This window comes from Gigantopelta aegis, chromosome 4, assembly GCF_016097555.1.
Source record: "Gigantopelta aegis isolate Gae_Host chromosome 4, Gae_host_genome, whole genome shotgun sequence".
Taxonomy (NCBI): domain Eukaryota; kingdom Metazoa; phylum Mollusca; class Gastropoda; order Neomphalida; family Peltospiridae; genus Gigantopelta; species Gigantopelta aegis.
Window position 1 is genome coordinate 98,125,850 of NC_054702.1, and position 21,942 is coordinate 98,147,791.

The 21,942-nt window shown below is 36.4% G+C and overlaps 1 protein-coding gene across 1 annotated transcript; it reads left to right on the forward strand.

The window, feature by feature from the left end:
• The first annotated feature begins 341 nt into the window (after positions 1 to 341).
• Positions 342 to 21,907, forward strand: LOC121371532 (tectonin beta-propeller repeat-containing protein 2-like). Its single transcript, XM_041497493.1, has 17 exons — positions 342 to 388; positions 3,225 to 4,064; positions 6,057 to 6,185; positions 8,788 to 8,919; positions 9,181 to 9,344; positions 9,620 to 10,050; positions 10,438 to 11,121; positions 11,705 to 12,764; positions 13,588 to 13,803; positions 14,855 to 14,993; positions 15,673 to 15,871; positions 16,717 to 16,806; positions 18,432 to 18,653; positions 19,361 to 19,551; positions 19,834 to 19,924; positions 20,383 to 20,532; positions 21,561 to 21,907. Exons 2-17 carry the CDS (start codon positions 3,360 to 3,362, stop codon positions 21,713 to 21,715), a joined length of 4,758 nt encoding a protein of 1,585 aa, XP_041353427.1. The 5' UTR covers positions 342 to 388; positions 3,225 to 3,359; the 3' UTR covers positions 21,716 to 21,907.
• The last annotated feature ends 35 nt before the right edge of the window (positions 21,908 to 21,942 follow it).

Genomic DNA, 21,942 nt, shown 5'->3' on the forward strand with positions numbered 1-21,942 from the left:
GATAGCACAAACCATGGCCTTTGTTGAACCAGTTATGGATCACTGGTCGGTGCAAGTGGTTTACACCTACCCATTGAGCCTTGCGGAGCACTCACTCGGGGTTTGGAGTCGGTATCTGGATTAAAAATCCTATGTCTCGACTGGGATCCGAACCCAGTACCTACCAGCCTGTAGACCGATGGCCTAACCACGATACCACCGAGGCCGGTATGTTTTGGTTATAAACAAAAGGTTTTTGAAAAATAAAATGGGTGCGTTTTGGTTGGATACATTTTGGTTATGGTACGTTTCGAAGGGTATCGACTGCGGTGCTTCAAAGTTAGTAAAGCACGAATAAGAACCAACCAACAACCATGGTGTTTGTCATATGATTATGATAGGAAAAATGGTAACAGTCAACTTTTGAACAATATGTATTAATTAATGCATTGCATATTAGATTAATTTTCACGCATGGTGAATCACTGATTATTTCATGGTTTGTTATTTATTTTATAGATAAAACTGTCAAGTAGCAGACTGTTTAGAAAATATTAACAAATGAAAGACCCCCAAATTATGAAAATGGCAGATCTGAGATTGGAAAGACAAACCGAAAGTCGAAGGGAGGAAGAAAATTGGAAATGTTTTACTTAACGACGCACTTTGTAATTACAGTTATCTACAAAGACTGCACAGATAACAGGAAACCCACTGCTGCTACACCATGAACTACTCTTTTTATTTTTCTATTAGTAGCAAAGGTTCTTTTATATGCACCATCCCATGATAGGCTAATTCATCAAGATAAACATATTTGGTACAATATTTATTAAAGAGTTCGAGGGTCGAAGTCATGCCAATATTTATTATTGTGATGTTTATTGCTTATTGGAGGTCCAATAAATGTCAAAATGTTAAAAAAACGGACCGTAGATGTTTACCTTGGTCAACTACCCATAAGCAGGGTAGTACATACCAGTATGACCAGTTGTTGAGCATTGGCTGGAATGAGAAATGGCCCAATAGGACCACCATCTGGGCTCCATCCTAGATGAACACTTTACCACTGAATTACGTCTCTCCTCTCCAGAAGTTGAAACTGTTGATAATAATGATAAATCTTAACATGAGGACATCAGCAAGAAAAAACTAAATTAACTAAATAAAATCTAGATGTGATTCAAACTTACAATGTTGATAAATTATATATATTTAAATTTTCATGGCTCAGTATAGGTAGCGATTCAGATGAAATAATTGTGTTATGCCACTGAACTTTGCCTTGTTTAAGCACCAAAGTGAATTCCACTTCCCCACAAAGCTATTTCTCGCTCCAGCCACGACTGGTATATTAAAGGCTGTGGTATGTGCTATCCTGTCTGGGATGGTGCATATAAAAGATCCCTTGCTGCTGATCGAAAAGAGTAGCCTATGAAGTGCCAACAGCGGGTTTCCTCTCAATAACTTTGTGGTCCTTAACCATATGTCTGATGCCATATAACCATAAATAAAAAGTGTTGAGTGTGTCGTTAAATAAAACATTTCCTTCTTGTAAATTAATGTAATAAACATACATGAGTGAGGTGGAATTGCAGCTTTAACACATTCCATATATATATATATATATATATATATATATATATATATACACAGTCAGACCTCGTTACAACGACCATGTTCGTCCCTGGGTCACTTTGTCGTTATATCGAAATTGCCAGTGTATCGAATTGTCATGAGTTATCTCCATTTCCAAAATTACGTAACAAAAAGTAATAAATGATGACTGAATAGCATTTAAATAATTAATGCATTGCAATTATTATTAAAAACAACAAATACACGTACATACATTAAATATGTTTTTAAAAAACATCATTAAATATATTAAATAAGGCGCATTCACCATCAGTCTAATCACGATTGGTACCTGTTTCATTTACAAAATATGAAAATAGAAGATTTTATTGTTCGAAGTTAATCCTTTGAGCCTTTAAAAGGCTTATTTGCAAAAGCAATACATATGTCTACAGATTTCGCAGACATCGGTAGCTCGGACAGCAAGTGGCACAGTCGGCTCACTACAAGATCAAGGAATCTAAGTGGTTGTGTGTGTACTGCCAACGTGCTACAGTATCTGTGATTATGTAATGTTGTTGTAAAGAGGTGTTTTGAGACGTCTGATGCACGTTTGTTCCTAATTTGCTTTGTCAGTGTCGGAAGGTGTGAATTCCGGTGTACTGAACAGAATAACATTGATGTGCATTTGTTCCCAACAATTTGTGGTTGGATGGTGTATATGTCGTAGTAACGACGGTCGTTGTAACGACGTGTGTGTGTGTGTGTGTATATATATATATATATATATATATAGGTTATTACCAGTGTTTTTCGATATCGTCAATATCATATATTAGGAATAAAAATTGTATTATGCAAGCCTCTGGCGAGCATAATACATTATTTTTAATCCTAATATATGATATTGACGATACCGAAATACACGAGGGTAATAATCTCTTTATCATATAAGCTCACGCTTAATACAACATGTTTTTGTAAACTGTACACACAACTTTAATTCCAGTCCGCCATTATTAGATATTCAAATGATGTAAGAATATGTGGCGCAGTGTATTTTTGAATGGAACTGACGTCAAACTCAAATGACGTCATTTTGGATGTCCTTAAATCAAAATAAAGTTATGCCTAACGTTTTTTGTTTTCTGAACGCTGGACAGCTTTCGGTGTCAAATTGCCATTGAAATGTTTTTATTTGATGACTATGAATGCATACATCAATCATGGAGTGTCACCCAAGTATGTTTGCTTAAATGTCAATAAACCTAGTGCCGAGACCTCGACTAATTTACATCTAATTTGCAAAGTTATCAAATTCTTAAAGTATGTGATCTGAAAAACATCACATACTTTGATTGCACTGAGAATGTAAAATATTATATGATAAATATAAATATAAATATAAATATAAATAAATAAATAAAATTGCTTGATGTTTTTTTAATTTGTTGATTGTTAAAATTTGTTTACCTGAATACCATGACTTCAGACATAACCAGTTCTCAACATTTATTTCTTAAATTTCTTAATGTATTTTGGCTGTTAAATCAGTTGCGCTTTTTTTCTTTTTTCTTTTTTTTAACAATAATTTATTTTTCTTATAGAATTTATAATATATATGGTTAAAAATATATATTATAAATTCTTCTTCTTCTTGTTTGCAGATATTCTAAACAGAGCTAGAAAATGGAAAGGGAATGTGACTAGCATGAAACATGAAAGTAGTTGAATGTTTAGAGATTAATCTGGGGCATGTATGGTAATGAGGTTATGTCTTGGTACTTATAACCCTTAAAAGTATGTCAAAATCCAAGAACACAGATCTCAAACACCCTGCAGATATAACAACTGTGGATAATTCTGAATCCCACACTTCTGAGAAGTGTTCAGACATACAGGCAGTCAATGAAGGAGATGGTTCTTCTGCCCTTGCTGAAAATGATGGAAGCAGGTTTTCACCAGTTATTAAAGATGAATCTGATCATTCAGCAGTGGATACAGCATTGGAAGACAAAAGTCCTACTGAAGAAGGAACTGTTAAAGATGTAAAGACATCTGTCGCTGGTGACCACTCTGTGGCTGCTGAAAATGTCACAGTTAATGCATCAGGAACTGCCATTTCAGAGAAACACAAATCGGAGTCATTACATGATGATGAAAGGCAAGACAAAGATGATGGTCTTGTTCAAAATGTACAAGATATTGTATCAAATCTGAAAGATTTAGATGTATCTGCATCAGAAGCTTCAACAGGAGATGATGGGCAACAGGCCAAAGAAGAAGAGAAAAAAGACTCAGGACCTAAGATTCCCAGAGAGCATGACTCTCTATGGAGCCTTCTGTCTCAGATTCCCAAGAAGGCACAGCGAGGTCTTCTGATGCAGTGTGATCTCATACTAACATGCATACATGCTGATGAAAACTTCATTGCTCTTGGAACCAATATTGGAATTGTCTTCCTCTATCACAGAAAACAACAGACTTTAGAGAGGCTAAAGTCTGAGGTAATCCTGGTTTATTTTTTATTCTGTATATGAATTATTTTTTTTCCTTTCAAATATTTATATTAATTTTTTGTGTACCACAAAGCTATCATTTATATACAGATGTTAGCTGTATATATACTGAACAAAATAAGAAACTTCCGCTAACTTTGCTTAACATAACTTGATGAAAACAAACCGGGGGAATAATTGTTATATATGCGTTTAACGAGTGTTCCATGATGCATCGTTTGGTCAAAAATCATGGCCATAGGTTAACAGAAACTGGGAGAAATTTTGACCAAGTGTGGTAGGGGTTAAAAATAAAAACACCCACTTAATAACTGGTATGACCACCTCTTGAATTGACCACTGCAGTGCATCGCAGGTGCATAGAATTGACTAAAGTGTTGATTTCTGCCTGTGGAATATTGTTCCATTCCTGAATGAGCGCTTGACGAAGTTCGTTGACGTTAGCGGGTGGGTTGGGACGACGCCTCAGTCGTCTGTCCAGACTATCCCAGGCATGCTCGATGGGGTTGAGATCAGGACTTTTAGTGGGCCAGTCATCAATGAAATCAATGTTATTTGTCCTAAGAAAATTTACAGTGTCTCTAGCTGTATGAGAGGTGGCATTATCATGCTGAAAAATCGAGATGTTGGCGTTGTTATGGAACAGAGGAATGACGTGATGAGCGAGAATGTCATCGCGGTAACGTTGAGCATTTAAATTGCCATCAATGACGACTAGTGGTGAACGATAACCATGGGCAATGGCTGCCCAGACCATGACAGAACCACCACCTCCGAAACGATCTCATTCAAGAAAACAGTCAGCATAGCTTTCATTTCTCCAACGGTAGACGCGCACCCTGCCATCACCACGTTGTAAAGAAAATCGGGATTCATCCGAAAAAAGAACGGTATTCCAGCGTCGCCGTATCCAACGAGTGTGTACACGTGCCCGATTTAGACGATGACGTTGCGTTAAAACACATCCGACATAAGGACGTGGTGCATGTAAACCGTTCTCCCGCAGATGATTACGAACAGTTTGCCCACTGATTCGGTTATTGTGAAGCCCAGGTGTGTTAGCAGCAGTAGCAGTGGCAGTTTGGAATCGATTGCGCAAATGCGTGTTCATGATATAGCGGTCTTGACCACGTGTTGTAACACGCGGACGTCCACGAGGTGGCAAGTCGTTGGTGCTTCCTGTCGTTCGAAATCTTACGCGAAGATTTCGTATCGCTCGACTAGAACTCCCAACATGCCTTGCAATGTCTTCTGTCGACATGCCAGCATCAAGCATGCCAATCGCCCGTTCGCATAAATTATTGGGTATTCTTGGCATACTAAAAATGCTACAATGTAAAAAACTTTAATTTTTTTACAAATTTTGAAGCGTTTTCGTTCACTTGACAACAATGTCAGTAAGACAAGTAAAAAAATTGACCGAATACTACACGGGACATGTCGAACCATGCATGCATCTGCAAAGTGAATTTCACGTTGTCAACGATTAACAGTGCAAAAATAGTCTATAAAATTCATGAATCCTGATAATACAGCTCAAGGCTAACACAACAAATACTATATGTAGAAATCGGAAGTTTCTTTTTGTGTTCAGTATATATGTAGTTGGAATTTGGTCATTATCAAAAACAGTTATGCTTCTTTTTTCTAGGTCCAGGTGGGAATTGTACACCAAACACTGGTACTAGAATTATTATTTGACAAACTTTTGCATGCACATGATTTTATTGATGTTTAAATTTTTTTGAATACCAAATTAGCATAATATACGTGTATTTAAATATCTCAAGTGGTGAAAGTTTAAACCGTGAACATTCTTTTTTAATGTCCATCTTTTATAATTACATATTGTGTATACATTGTACATGTATATTAATGTTTTTATTATTATCCTCAATGGAAACCCATAATCATTAATATTGTAAAATAATAGTGAAAAACTACTGAATTACATGTAATAATGTAGAATCTGTTTTACAGACCTCCAACGATGTTGTCACTTGTGTTCAGCTGCATCACGGAATTGACTATCAGCTGGCTGTGGGCATGGCTTCAGGAGCGATATGTATTTTTCAGCTTCCATCTATGATGACTGGTTTAAATAAACAGGTGACATTCAAGTCTTTTGTGAAAAACAAAATGTGTGAACTATCAGACCAGAACATCTGTTTCAGGGTATAGATGTTATGGGTTTTTTTAACTCCAGGTTACAGTAATGCCACAGTGAAATAATTTATTTTGTAGTGTATATTTCAGCAGATTGTTTTATACTGGGTAGTATTTTAAACAGAGTGCATGATGTACATTACTTTGATAAAGTTCATGGAAGAAGTGTATTGCCCGAGTTTTGGAGTCAAATTAAAAAAAAATACTAAAACATCTCAAGTTTTTCAGTTTACTGTTAATATCTTTAGAAGGAGACTGACAATATAACTACAGGACATAAAATTTGGCACGGATGATTCTGTCATTCGTCTGTCAGTTATGCAAAACCAATATCAACATAAATGACGGATCGTTCATGCAAAAGCTGTAATCGCTCGTCAGGAAAAAAACAACAACGTGTGTTAGCTAGTATCATCTATGTTTTGGAAAACTGCGTGCACTGAAAAATCCCTGACCACCTAGTTGTACATCATACCTGTATGTGCTTGATGGTAATGACCGGCCTCGGTGGTGTCGTGGCAGGCCATCGGTCTACAGGCTGGTAGGTACTGGGTTCGGATCCCAGTCGAGGCATGGGATTTTTAATCCAGATACCGACTCCAAACCCTGAGTGAGTGCTCCGCAAGGCTCAATGGGTAAGTGTAAACCACTTGCACCGACCAGTGATCCATAACTGGTTCAACAAAGGCCATGGTTTGTGCTATCCTGCCTGTGGGAAGCGCAAATAAAAGATCCCTTGCTGCTAATCGGAAGAGTAGCCCATGTAGTGGCGACAGCGGGTTTCCTCTTAGAATCTGTGTGGTCCTTAACCATATGTCTGACGCCATATAACCGTAAATAAAATGTGTTGAGTGCGTCGTTAAATAAAACATTTCTTTCTTTCTTTCTTTGATGGTAATGTTCTAACCAGCTTTCCCTCCGTCGTTCAACGTGTCTAGCTATTTTCTTCATGACTACCGTCACTTTCGTTATAAAACGCTGCTTACGTTGGCACTCCACCGACATATTTACAATTTACGGACATTTGCACGTGTTATGACATTCGGTGTTTGAAGCTCGTCACAGAACTTTTATGAGTAGTTTCTTAGAATATTATATTATATACCGATGCAATTTAATGCCACTGATGAAACAAAATATGTTTTAAAAATAAAAATAGACATGTGTCATCATAAGTGTACGAGGGGCGGGACGTAGCCCAGTGGTAAAGTGCTTGCTTGATGCGCGGTCAGTTTGGTTTCGATCCCCGTCGGTGGGCCCATTGGGCTATTTGTCACTCCAGCCAGTGCACCACGACTGGTACATCAAAGGCCGTGGTATGTGCTATCCTGTCTATGGGATGGTGCATATAAAAGATCCCTTGCTGCTAATCGAAGAGTAGCCCATGAAGTGGCGACAGCAGGTTTCCTCCCTCAATATCTGTGTGGTCTTTAACCATATGTCTGACACCATATAACTGTAAATAAAATGAGTTGAGTGCATCGTTAAATAAAACATTTCCTTCCTTCATAACCGTACGAAATGGGAGCAACTGCCCCCCCCCCCCCCCCCCCCCCCCCCCCCCCCCCCCCCCCCCTTTCTGGAGCAAAACCTCAAATTCGGGCAAAAATGGTAGAGATATTCGGGCAAAATGTGCTAACCTGAGACCTTTTTACCATATATTTCCATCAGTCTACCACCATATTGATTCATTTGCAACCCTATATAGCTGTTTGGTAGTAATACTAATATGAATAAATTATGTTATCCAGATTCGGGCATTTTTGTTTCATTCGGGCGAAAAACAGCCTTTCCCCTACACAAAAGGGAGCCTGTACGCCTATTGGTGTCATGAAAATCTCTCTCACCGCTACTTCAAGCCAATCTGAATAAGTTGGCTGATTATGGATTTTCCGTGGAGTTCGACACTGTAGCTTCTTTCCGGCTGATTCGAGTCTATTAATAACAAACGCGATGCCATTCTAGCGACTGTACCTAGTGTCGGACAAAATGCAGCTACCGTTAGATTGATTAGTTTAAAATCCATTCTGCCTGTCACAAGAGCATGTAGTATTATTGACATGCACCGTGGTGCACGAGATCCCTAATTTCCAAAATTCCTAATTTCCAACGAATCGAAACTAGCTTAATTTTTATTTTTGCCTGGCAGCTTTCAAGTTAGTCATAGCACACAAAAAGTATATTTTCGTATTTATGATAGAATGATTTAATAGAGAAAAGCTACAAAAATCACATCTTAGATTCTCGTTTGATTATCGTTGCCCATTAACCTTTTCATTTTTATCTAACTATTGAAGAAAATCGTTCATGTAATCACTAAAACCACACGAACGACATATTGGTTGTCTGAAAAATTCAAATTTTATGCCCTGAACTAGTTGTACAGGTTTGGAAACAAATTTTTTTTCTCATAAATATCTTATTCTGTGCAATTAAAAAAAAAATGGATTAATAAAATTGAATAAAACAACAATAGAATACTATATGTAATTTTCATTTACATTATACATGCTTGCATTAATTTTTTTTAATTTTTTTTTTCCAGTTACAAAAATTTTATGTGAAGGATATGCACAGAACAATTTTGACCTGCATCGAGTGGAGCACAAACGGGATGCGACTGTTCAGTGGAGACAAGATGGGCACTGTTGTAGCTACAGAGGTGGATTTCTATCAGGTACTATGTAGAAATATTTGTCAGTTAGTGCCCTATGACTTGAGATTTGACAATTTCAGTGTGTTTTTTGTCATCCTAATGTTTGCAATAGCTCAGGTACTAGAATATGTGCTTCTAAAAGTGAAAATAACCATAAATTATTTTTGTGTTTAATTTGTGTAACTTTTGATAAACTCAACAAAAAAGACAACAGAATTAAAAGCATCCTTTTGTCTGAGAGTCTTTCAGTTTACTCTGTATTGGTGTTGTTTCATTGTACAGGGCCAGTGTAAGTCGGATGTTCTCCTCAAGGAAGCTCCAGCTGCTGTGGTTCAACTCCATTATAATCATAAAGCTCTCTTGATATCCACCAAGCAGCGCAGCCTCGTTTGTCGCTTAGATGAAGAAAACAAAACCTTTCAAGTGGGACAGAAGGACAGGAAAGTGTGAGTGCATTGGTTTTAAAATTACAATGAGTTAACAAAAAAGTAAAGAATCACTGAATCGGTGAATGTTTTCAAATTGGAGTATTTACTAGTAGTTGCTAATCAATTTTCATTTGACTAAAAATGTCGCTAATAAAATTTTTGAAAACAAAATGTTCCCTGTTTAATGGTTTTATATCCTTAGTAGAATTATATTTAATTTGTTCATGTAGACAGATATATCCAGACTGTAATAATAGGTACAGTACATTATCAGTTTAATTTTTATTTTACAGTGAAGGTGGCTATGGTGCCTGTTTTATTCCTGGTCTTTGTAAGACAAGTGACGCTCAGCTTTATGCTGCCCGACCAAACCTTCGCCTGTGGAGATCTAACATAACTGGGACTGTGTTGAACACTAACATATTCAAGGATCTGATTGGTGCCAGCAACACTGAGATTTACCTTGTACGACCGGAGAAACATGTGAAGACGACAGAACCTCAGTTTGGTAAACTGCACATTTATTGTGGTAGTCTGATTCTGACGTGGACCTCGACGTGGATCATCATTCTCGATCCCGAGGCCAACTCTGTTGTGGGATATCTCGATAAGGCTGGCTATATTTCAGATGTGTGTGTTCATCACGATGAGATATTTGTGTTGAGACGCAACACGGAGACGGACTTGATACGGTTGGCATTAAAGCCAGAAGCAATTCCAAAAGGTATTAAGATAGTGTTTTTAGATGATTATATTAAAACAAGAAGTCATTCCAAAAGGTATTCATTAAAATATATGTAACATTTAATTTTTTATCAGTTAATTTGATTTTAAAAAGTTTTATTTCCCATTTTACAGAATGTTTTAAAATTAGTACAATAATTCAAAAAGTATTTAATGTACAAGAAAAGAAGAAGATTCCATTAAATAGTACTTGGTTTTCTTACAGCACCATTGAGTAATTTTGACTTAAAGATAGCTTTTTACTTTTTACTTTTTAAATTGGAATTTAATAATTTAGCAGTGAGGTTTATTTTCATTTTGTAATGCTCATATAGTGCATTTAAAAAACCCAATTATGTTCAGTCATTTTGTTTGCATATTTTTGTAGTTCATGCATTGTTGTCGGATCTACAGTCTAGTTCAATTACTTCCACTGACAGTTTTTTGAGATCTGTGACAGGTCATGTGACACCGAACACGAGAAGTTCACCTGATGACCAGGACAAGACGAACAAGCACGTCTCTCCTAAAGCATTTATCAAAAAGAACATCTTTGGAAAGTTAAACAAATTGCTGGACGGTGTATCTGATTCTGTATCATCTCGCACTCTGGGACAGTTTAGTGAAGTGTCTGTAAAACAGTTGATTGACGATGGTCCTAGCAGTGATGTGGAGCCTGCAGACTTGGGTGGATCCAAATCACCTGTCCTGCCCCCAGTTGTGAAACTCCGGTCACCAGAGTTGCCTCCCCTGCATGTTTACGTGTCTGATACTGGCTCTCCGTTGTCGCCTTCTTCTAGTGAAAACATGGATTCGTCTTCCAGCACGACGATGTCTCCATGTGTGTCTGCCTTGGTTGACAGTGTCAGCGTATTTGATAGTGATAGTAGAAAGGACAGTGCTAATCCTAGTGGTAAATCTTTAACGGAATCTGGAGAGACAGTTACAACTGTTGAACACATCGGCTTGATATCAGAGAGGGTTAAAGTTTGTGACAACCAGGCAGATGCTTCAGACGATCTGGTGTTCAGTCACAAGACTAAAAAACATAAAAAGAAAAAGAACAAACATGGTTAGTTTTAGTAGATATATCATGCCTTCTAATTGAACAATGTGTGAACTAAAATAACCTAAAGGTCATGCCCTAGGTTCAAAAGTACATGTACATGACTTTTTTTTGTCTTGCATAAAATAATTTGACTAGTACAAACACCAGAATGACCAGAAACAAACTGGATTTGTCAAAATTGATAATTAATACTACAAGGTGCAAGCAACTTGTAGTTTAATTCAGTAAAACGGCTGTAATAGCCAAGAATATATCACACTGCGGAATAATTACGGTTGGTGCATATAAAACAGATAATAAAATGGCCTACATTTTATTTTTTATTTTACAGGTCATGTCCCATGTTTTGTTGCTTTAATGTATAATATATAATTGTAAGACTAATCAAAATTTTGTTGATAGCTTCTGAACTGCAAATGCACAAAGGTTCTGTTAAATTGTTTAATGTTAATTCAGATAATTTTTTCTTCATATTTTTATTGGAAGCTCTGATTGAAATTTCTGGGAACAAATAAGATATTTTCATAAGCCATATGAATGTAAATCAAGGTGTTAGTAATATGTGATTGAAATTTGTTCTTTTCAGCTGTTATTAGCAGCAGCAAGAAGAAGGAGGAGGATAAAATCGGTGACAAATCTGATTCCATTCATTCACGGACTACAGACACAGAGTCTCTTAACACAGAGTATTCCACAGCATCACCAGTTAAAGAAGTTCCCAGTCTGGATCCAACAGAAACACTTCGAATTGCAGACGAAATCCTCAAAAGAACCCATGAACTGATACAAGGAGCTTCTTCTCAGTTAGAACAAAGCCAATCTGTAGATGATTTTTCCGCAAAGCCGACTGATGATTCATCTTCAAAGCCAGCTGATGCTACAGCTGATCCCAGGTCAACCTCTACTGTCGTTCGTCCATCAGACATTCCATATGTCTACAACGTTGATGAGAGCAGTCTTCCCCAGTTGGATACCAGCCGATCTGTGATTAACAAACTGAATAAAACGGCAGCAGTTATGTCTGCGTCGTATGACCCAACTAAACCCGACACTGATCCAGATCACATGAGTCCAGTTAAACAGTCTGCAAGTAAGAATTCTGATGGAAGTGTTTACTCTACCCCCGACACATCCACAGACGATTTTTACAAGAAGTACATTCCTCCTCTTTCACCAACCAGTACTGATTCACTGATCAGTCCGGTGGATCAGACTGTGTCCCCTCAACCAGAGTCCGAACAAGGACCTCATCCTCCCAGTAACCTGGACAGTGAACCAGGTCCTTACGATGGTACAAGTGAAGTTGCTAATGGTACGCTGCGACGTCTTGCCAACAGCTGGTCTGAGATTTCAGCTCCAGCAAACATTTACAGTCTGGCTTTGTCCGATACGCATATCTGGTTTACGGATAAGAGTGAACACATTTACTTCAGTGCAATAAATAGTCCTAAAGGTATTCTGTGGAGAAAAGCTTCAGGATCCGCCAGTCAGATATCTGTGTCTCGGAGTGGGAAAATAGTCTGGCGTCTGCACAAGGGTACAGCTTATGCTGGCACGAAGATCACAGCTAAGCGACCAGAAGGAATGAAGTGGGTTGAGGCAGTCAGAGATGTGGCGTTCATTGCTGTTGATAATCGTTGTGCTTGGTATGTGGTATGGCATGTCGGTTCATATTTCACCTGTAGCCGCCATTTATATATTGATGTCTTGATGCATATTTTACTAAAACCACAAAAGGTAACTTATTATATCCTGTACTATTTTTCATGCATATTGATGTAGTTATTAAGAAAATTGTTTTCAAAAGTTAAGTACCGGTATTTCCTTTTCCTAGTTCTTTGTCCTGGTTTTTGTTTTCTGGGGTTTTTTGGTTTTGCTAGAAATATTTTGAAGGAAATTTGTAATCTGTGTGGCAAATGGACTTGTTCACTAGAACCTGCATTTATTTGTGGATTTCATAACTGGTACAACAAAGGCCATGGTTTGTGCTATCCTGCCTGTGGGAAGCGCAAATAAAAGATCCCTTGCTGCCTGTCGTAAAAAGAGTAGCCTATGTGGCGACAGCGGGTTTCCTCTAAAAAAAACAGTGTCAGAATGACCATATGTTTGACGTCCAATAGCCGATGATAAGATAAAAAATCAATGTGCTCTAGCGGCGTCGTTAAATAAAACAAACTTTACTTTTTATTTGTGGATTTCTACCAAGAAGTATAAAAAATATCTTTATGGATTTGGGTACCATTCCGTAACTTTGTCAGAAGAGAGTACTTTTTAGCCTACACTGGTAAAAAAAGACAAAAAAAGAGAAGAATTATTTCATTAAAAAAAGTGTACGTTTACACCAAAAAATGCAATCCTAAAGGTTTGGTACAATTTAAATTGTAATTATAACATAAATTCTGTTTTACATTTAAGTAAATGCTTCTGTTTTCAAGTTGTAGAATAATCCCTTTTCTCTCTTTTGTCAAGGTATGTGAAAAATAATGGTACAGTGATGATACAAAAAGGATTATCTGTTGAAAGACCATGTTTCCGATCAACGAAGGTGGACTGTGCATATGATCTTAAACAAATTGTGTGTCGGGACGGAGTTGTGTGGGCAGTAACCAAAGACTACATGCTGATATACAGAAAAGGGATTACAGCCCAGTGTTCAGAAGGAACTGACTGGGACGTTGTGGATGTGTAAGTATGATGAACCAGACTACACTGATATACAGAAAAGGGATTACTGCCCAGTGTTCAGAAGGAACTAACGGGTGTAGTGGATGTGTAAGTATGATAAATCAGACTCCAAGCTGATATACAGAAAAGGAATTACAGCCCAGTGTTCAGAAGGAACTGACGGGTGTAGTGGATGTGTAAGTATGATAAACCAGACTACATACACACTGATATACAGAAAAGGGATTACTGCCCAGTGTTCAGAAGGCACTGACTGGGATGTAGTGGATGTGTAAGTATGATTACACGTTGATATACAGAAAAGGGATTACTGCCCAGTGTTCAGAAGGCACTGACTGGGATGTAGTGGATGTGTAAGTCTGATTACACACTGATATACAGAAAAGGGATTACAGCCCAGTGTTCAGAAGGAAATGACTTTGATGTAGTGGACGTGTAAGTAGAATGAACCAGACAGTGATCAAAATAACATGTACAACAAAAAGAAAACCGAAAGATAGAAGTTTGTTTTGATAACATCACCTCAATGTCTCTTAGACATTGATTGTTAATCATCAGATATTGGTGATTCTGACGCATAATCTTCGGAGGATACATACCTAATATGCAATTGTTCACACAGGACAGCATATACTTTGATATATCAGTCATGAAGAGCGGATTGAGATGGACAAAACCCCAATTAGATGATGGGTCCACTAATGATTTTGATCCTTTGATGAGCACCTCAGGTGAGCACTCTACCAACAGAGCTAGATCTCACCCTAAAGAACACCAGTGATACTCTTACAGAATATTTTTTTATCACCACACCATAATAGCTTTTCTATTTTTTAAAATCAGTATAACATGTTAATAAATATATTAGACAGACCAGCCCACTATGAAGAAAGCAGATTGGGTTACAGATGTGACTAAAGCATATATGAGAGGGAGATTAGTTTTTTAACAGTTTCAGATGGCATTAAGTTCCCAATGGAAAGAAAATGTATGTGCACTTGATTTGACTTTGTGTGTGGAAAGCTAGTTACAGTTGTCCTTATGATTGCAGATGTCCCGAAGGTCTGCTGTGTACAAACGTCGCTCTGTCTGATCAGGACATAGGGTGGGCCCTTGATGTTGCCGGGAGAGTCTGGTTCTGCTCCAATGTTACCAGGGAAAACCCTACGGGGGATGGAAAATGGTGGCAGGTAGGTTTTTAATATTGCTACACTAAATCTAGCTTTTCAAGATTAGTTCCATGGGTCATGGTTCCTGTATAACATGCTACAATATCAGTGATTTATTATTCTTTGTTTTATATAGTGACATATGCAACAAAACAAGAATATTGGACAATTTAGGAACTTTCGATTTGGTAGCAGGATGTAGTGTTGTTATGATACTCCACAATACTCTGTAGTTTGATAAAAAGTTCATCTGAGGTATTATGAATACCCATTAGATTATTTTCCATTAAAGTGTTCTCTGACTGGTATATACATGTACTACTATGTCACTGCAGATACAAAATCCCTTGCTGCTAACAAGAAGTGGACTATTGTAGCACTGGTGGTGGTTTCTGTCTCAGAATCATGTCTCAAGCTATATGACATGTTGATGTATATATATATATATATATATATATATATATATATATATATATATATATATATATATATATATATATATATATATAGCTGTTGATTAAACAGTGTGTTGCAGAATAATATATTTCTTTCCTTTTCTGAATTTTAAGTAAAATAAAAATTTGCAATTTATATATTATGTCATAGACAATTTCAGAGACAGCAAATTTTATTTTATTTTACTTGCATGTGGAGTCGACAATTTAAAAAATTTATTTGACCTCTCTTTTTTTGTCTGAAGGTTCCCATGAGTGAATACTTTGTTCAAGATGCAACTGCCATTGATGCCTTGCGGTCTCTAGCGAGGAAGTTTGATCCACAGAAACTGTCTTATCTTCTAAGCACCAGTAGGGGAGGTCTAATCGCAGCTGGTGCACCAGGAATCTGGGTGTGTTTTGAATACAAAAATATTCTTCATGTCTGCAGAGGAAACTTTCTTGGTGAGTTAAAACTATAGTGCTCAATCAGAAACATAAAGTAGTCATTGATGGTAAATTGATAATCATTTAAGATGACAATTCTTCATATTAATGTGAACTGTCACTGTCACATGTTGCTAATGTATAGATGTAAAGTTGATAACCTCCGTAATAAAAATGTTTTAACATGGATAAAAAAGGACAATACTGGGTTTGTTTTTTCCCCTGTATACTCTTGTAATGTCAAGTGTGTAAGAGTCCTGGGCCCAATTTCACTAAACATCGTAAGCCTAGTTTTGCATGTAAACTTAAATCTACGACTAAACCACAATTCTTATTACTGTTATAGTTCAATAAATATAGTTGGAAGAACACATATTTCATTTTCTTTTGTCTTTAAAATACTCCAGCTTCCATAATGATGTAATTTTCTGCGTGAAATTGATGCCAAACACGTGTAAACACATGACCGGTATAACTGCTAGTAGCAGACATAAACTTAAAATGTTTAGTGAAATAGGTCCCTGAAGAATTTTATGCCTAAAATCCATAACTAGTTCACTTTTATATTGTTAGGGTTTGGGGTTTTTTGTTCTTATTTTTCATAACTCAGTGATTTCAATTGCAACCCTATACTCAATGAGTACAGCTAATAAGAATAAATGTTCTGTGACATAGGTTTTAATTCTGAAGATTTTGTGTCATACTGATGGCTGAGATGTTTTGGTTTCACTTTTAATTATGATTCATCAGCATTCTGGGCAATTAAGCATCTGACAATGAAATTCTGCTTCAAAGTAAATGCCATACCAATACCCTAAAAATGTTGCATGGGAAGTCAAGTTTCACAATTATTTATATTCCAGGTTATCGATGGGTAGAAGCCCAGCTGATGGAAATGGCCTCCTCAACAGTTTGGAAAACAATCTCAGCCTGCAATGCTGACCTTGAATGGGGTAACAACATTATTTTTATCTAGAATGTTTTTCTTGCTCTAAATTTGTTTTAATAGTTTAAAAAATAAGTCCAATTGTAACTAATTTGTGGCTTCTTTTTTGGCTTCTAATGTCATGCATAATTCTGTTGAAAACAAAATACTTGCTGATAAATAATTTCACTAGCATATATGAAGGGTCCAAGGGTCCTATGATGTCCAAACATCTATCATCGTTGGTACCACCAAAAGTATTTAACAATTCAAATTACACTCTTTGTTACGCTGGCAAATTCCAAACTGTATATAGCAAAACAAAATTCTATAAAAGTTCTTTTCTACCATCTGGAATTCATATCTGGAACAATCTCAGAACTGACACTACAAATATTAAATAATTTTTTGCTTTTGAAAAAGAAATCCGTCCGATATTAAATTTACAGATAAGCAATTTCTTGAATTTGGAAGGCATGCAAATCAAATAGTTTACTGTAGACTTCGCTTAGTATGTAGTGATCTAAATGATCATATGTTCAAAAGATATATCGGTCACAATCCGTCATGCAGTTGTGGTTATCCATTTGAAAATACACTTCATTTTCTGTTTACATGTCCTTTGTATGATAATATTTGCTGAACAAAGTTTTATTACAACAGTGGTTTTCACCTCAAAACAGTATTATTTGGTAGAAATGACTATCCTACGGACATAAATTTAAGAATAGTGGAATCAATGCATGAATCAATGCATGAATCAATGAATCAATTTAACTGCTTTAAACCGTTTTGATTTCAATTAATGTACTGTGTGGACACGAAACATATGGAAGGCCAAGTGCAGCATTTATAATTGTGTGTAGGTAACAATATCCAAACATATCAATGTTTCCAAACAATGTTTGCTATACAAGTATTAGGTAATAGTATTGGAGAATTATTGACCATGTATTATTATATCTGAGATGCATGATTGATTTTTTTTTCCACTCTTAAATGCATATAGCGCCCCCCCCCCCCCCCCCTCCCCCAGGAGTTGTCACATCACTATAGAAATAACCCACCTTTTTTTCCATCTCAGTAGTAATCTAGGTTACTTTTATTTATAATCCTTGGTAGATCTGGGGTTGCAAATAGATATGTAAACTTGCCCATGGGAATATGCCTTTAAGATTTGGAATCATGGAATTTACGATTAACCTGTCATCTTGTGTAAACCTGAATTACATTTTCAAATTGTAGGGAGAGGGCATTTTGCCTGTTGGCCAATCCTCAACCAGCATTATAATTCGGAATAAATTTTGTTTAAACCATGTCCAAACAGACAATCTACATTATAAAGGTCGTGTATGTCAAAGTCACAATGACAACAAAAAACCCTGTAATTATGGTAAGCTACTAAGTGTTGGTCATAATCATTCTTGCTTAGGTATAAATATTCCACAATTGCTGAGTTGTAAACTTCAAACTTCAATTCTCTCAAAATAACTAAAGTGACATTGCAGGTTATTCTCTTGGACCCAGTTAAAACATATTAAGAAAGTTGTTGCTAGATATTTATGAAATATTTATATAGATTCTTAAATATACTGCATAGCAAGTTTGACTTATATTATGTAACTAACTAGTTGGTTGTTATTATTTTAACAGGCCAAATCTGGGCTCAGCAGCCAAATGGAGAACTCTTCACATTTTCGGCCTCCACGAGTCCGGGAACCTGGGTGACTCCATCCCCCTTGTTTATGAGTCTCCATGCTGGACCGACCTCTGTGTGGGGGTTGGATGACACTGGCAACATCCTGGTCAGAGCTGGAATGGGTCCTTACTGCCCTGGTGGTTCAAACTGGTCAGAACTGGATCTGTCACAATTAGGTAGTGTTAGAATAATTATTTTAATTTTTATTTTAATCATTTTGTGCAGTTAACAAACTTATTATTGACTTTTGCAGAGAGTTGTATCATATTTTAAAATAGTATTAGGTAATTCTTTATTATTGCATAAGAGTTGTATTGTTTAATTTTGTAGTTGATTTTTAACATGAACATATTTGTTTTATGTTATATTTGTCCATATGACACCCAACTGGTACATGTCAGTGATAGTAATAAGCAAAAAACTGTTCACTAGTCTACTGGACAAGTACATCTTGACATTTACTGGTTGTTTCATCCAAGTGCAAGGACAATGTTTTGAACTGCTCAGATTGAAACTGTATTAAAAAACATTTCTTGTCCAACCATTAAAGTAAAATTTGTTTGTCCAAGCACATTTTGACTTGTTAGGATAAATGTGCTTATTTTGATCACTACATGTGTTACATGTTACATTTTCTACAGGTGACTCTCAGCTGATATTTGTGTTACATGTTATATTTTCTACAGGTGACTCTCAGCTGATATGTGTGTTACATATGATATATTTTCTACGGGTGACTTTCAGCAGATACATGTGTTACATATGATGTTATATTTTCTACAGGTGACTCTCAGCTGATACATGTGTTACATATGATGTTATATTTTCTACAGGTGACTCTCAGCTGGTACATGTGTTACATATGATGTTATATTTTCTACAGGTGACTCTCAGCTGATACATGTGAGCTGTAATGCCTTGTTTGTGTGGGCTGTGGACTGTGAGGGGCATGTCTATCATAGAATAGGGGCCAAGGCTCCTCAGGACCAGCAGCTCAGTCCAGCTTGGCTTCCCATCGACTCCTTCTCGGAAATCGTCTTCACTAAAGTTATAGTTGGACCGCTAGACTGGATGGTAATTAGCAGTTTGGATTATATATTCTGCATAACGTATGATTCTTTTTTTTTTAAAGTTAGTCATGTTGTATGTGTAGTTTTCAATGCAATTTTATTACAAAAATATAGAAAAAGATAAATTTGTATTATTATAATGTACTCAAACATAGCTACTAAACGTGTGAAGTTGTTAATGATCTGTATTTAATACTGGTTATTGTTAAACATTTTGACTATTAAAAACATTGTTATGGACCAGTAAAACCATTTCCCTTCCTAAAACATGAGATACACATTTCAGGTGTGGGCAATTGACAATCGCAGACTGGCATATGTTAGAATTGGAATCACGGACAATATGCCGATAGGAAGCGAGTGGATTCACATTCCAGGTAATAACATCTCTTCCATCCTCAGTCAAACAATACCTAAAACACAGATCATTAGGCTAACAATAACCTTTTTAAAAAATATATTTATGACTGTTATGGTCATCAAATGTATTAGTGAGTAAGTTGATAGCTGATTTTTTTTTTTTGTAATGTGTTGAGTTTTTTGTGGGTTTTTTTTAATTTCTTTGTGTTTTTTTAGTTATATATGTTTCAAGTTTTCAATAAAATAGAGCAGCAGTTATTAAAATAAATTCTGAATTAAAGCAAGCCAAATATTTGGTATTGATATACATGTACTTTGTTAAAGATTTATGGAATGAATTTACTGCACTTAAAATATTTATAATACTTTTTATGCTTATGAATCAGTGTAAAACATGTGATATCTGAGGGTCCACAAATGTGTATTAAAGCATCAATATTGAACAACTAATGTTGACTCTTTGTTTTTCTTGTAGGTACGCAAATAATGGAACTTGCACTCAGTAAAACGGGTGTTTGGGCTCTTAATCCTAATGGAGAAGTTCTGTTTCGATATGGGATCAGCTTGGATAATGTTTGTGGTGATTACTGGAAGAAACTTCCAGGGGTCTTTTCTCACTTGTCAGGTAAATTTGTTAATAGTGTGGCCATTCTTGATTCTAGACGGTGGTCCTGTACATTTTACATCTGACTGAAACCTTTGTGCTTTGCAGTCTTCAAAGAGAAATTGTTTATATGACATAAAATAAAATAGTATGTGGCACATGTCCAGGCACGTATGAAGTAATTTTAGCATGGGTGTGTTTAGACTGAAGCAACCTAAATTTATAGGTGGAGGGGGGACTCGAGTTATTCATGTTCTCATGAAAAATATATTGAAAAAAAGAAAATGTGTTTGAGCAGGAAGGGGTTTTGACCCCCAAAATTCTCCCCCCTGCACAGGCTCTTGATGTTCAGTGTTCCACATGTGACAGATGAAAGCCTTGGTATGGAGCCATTTAAACATTCTATAATAAGGGTTGAGGGGTATCTTATGGGGAAGGGAGAGATGTGTTTGTCAAAAGTTGTGTAATATTTTCAAAACAATTTCTTAATTTGTTCATCAAGTAAAATGCAAGCAGTCATGGTCATTTTGTTCCATAACAGGTGATTTGCATCAAGAATATATTACCAAAGAAAAGAAAAAAATATATGGACACAACATGCTTTGTATATTTGGAAAGACTGCTTAACCAGCAGTTGCAAATGTTAAACATAGGGGTCATCGAACAATTATGTAATACCCCTCACTCTTTATTCAGTGTTTTGTAATGCTGACATCATTGCTTTCTGTAAAATTATACTCGCCTTGTCAACATCTCCCCTCTTTTCCTTGCCACTGTCACTTAAATTGACTAACATTATTGGATTTTCTGTCTATTTTTGTATTTTGTAATTTTATTTGTCTGCAACATGTAAAATAATAAAATCTAGTTGTGTTTGTGCTCACTGTATATGTTTGCTGATAATCCTTGCATTGATAACGTTGTTTTTATAATTTTTAATTCACATACATGCACTTACCTTTGTTTGACATCCCATATCTGATGTACATTTTTGTGTTGGTGTGTTATTAAACATTAATTCATTCATTCTTTTATAATTTTGATTATAGTCTCGCCTTCTGATGACCTGTGGGCTATAAGCATGGAAGGACAGATGCAGCACTGCCACATGAAGTACATTCTCCGCCGTCAGTTGTCTGTCGACCAGACTCTGCATCGCACCATGTCATCGGGCAGTGAGGAAGGGGAGTGGGAACTGGTTTAACAACAGGAGCAATGGAGATTCCTATTAGCTTTATATCCAAATAGGATAATATCCAATATTATGCACCACAAAAATAAAACTTACAGCATTCGCAAGGTAGGAGAACAGGTTGGACTATACCAATTCAAATCCCATAGGCGACCATGTTAACGTTTGTGTTTAAAAACACTATATGCAATATATCAACCAAACTGTGACCCATAAATATCAGTACTACAACCCCTACC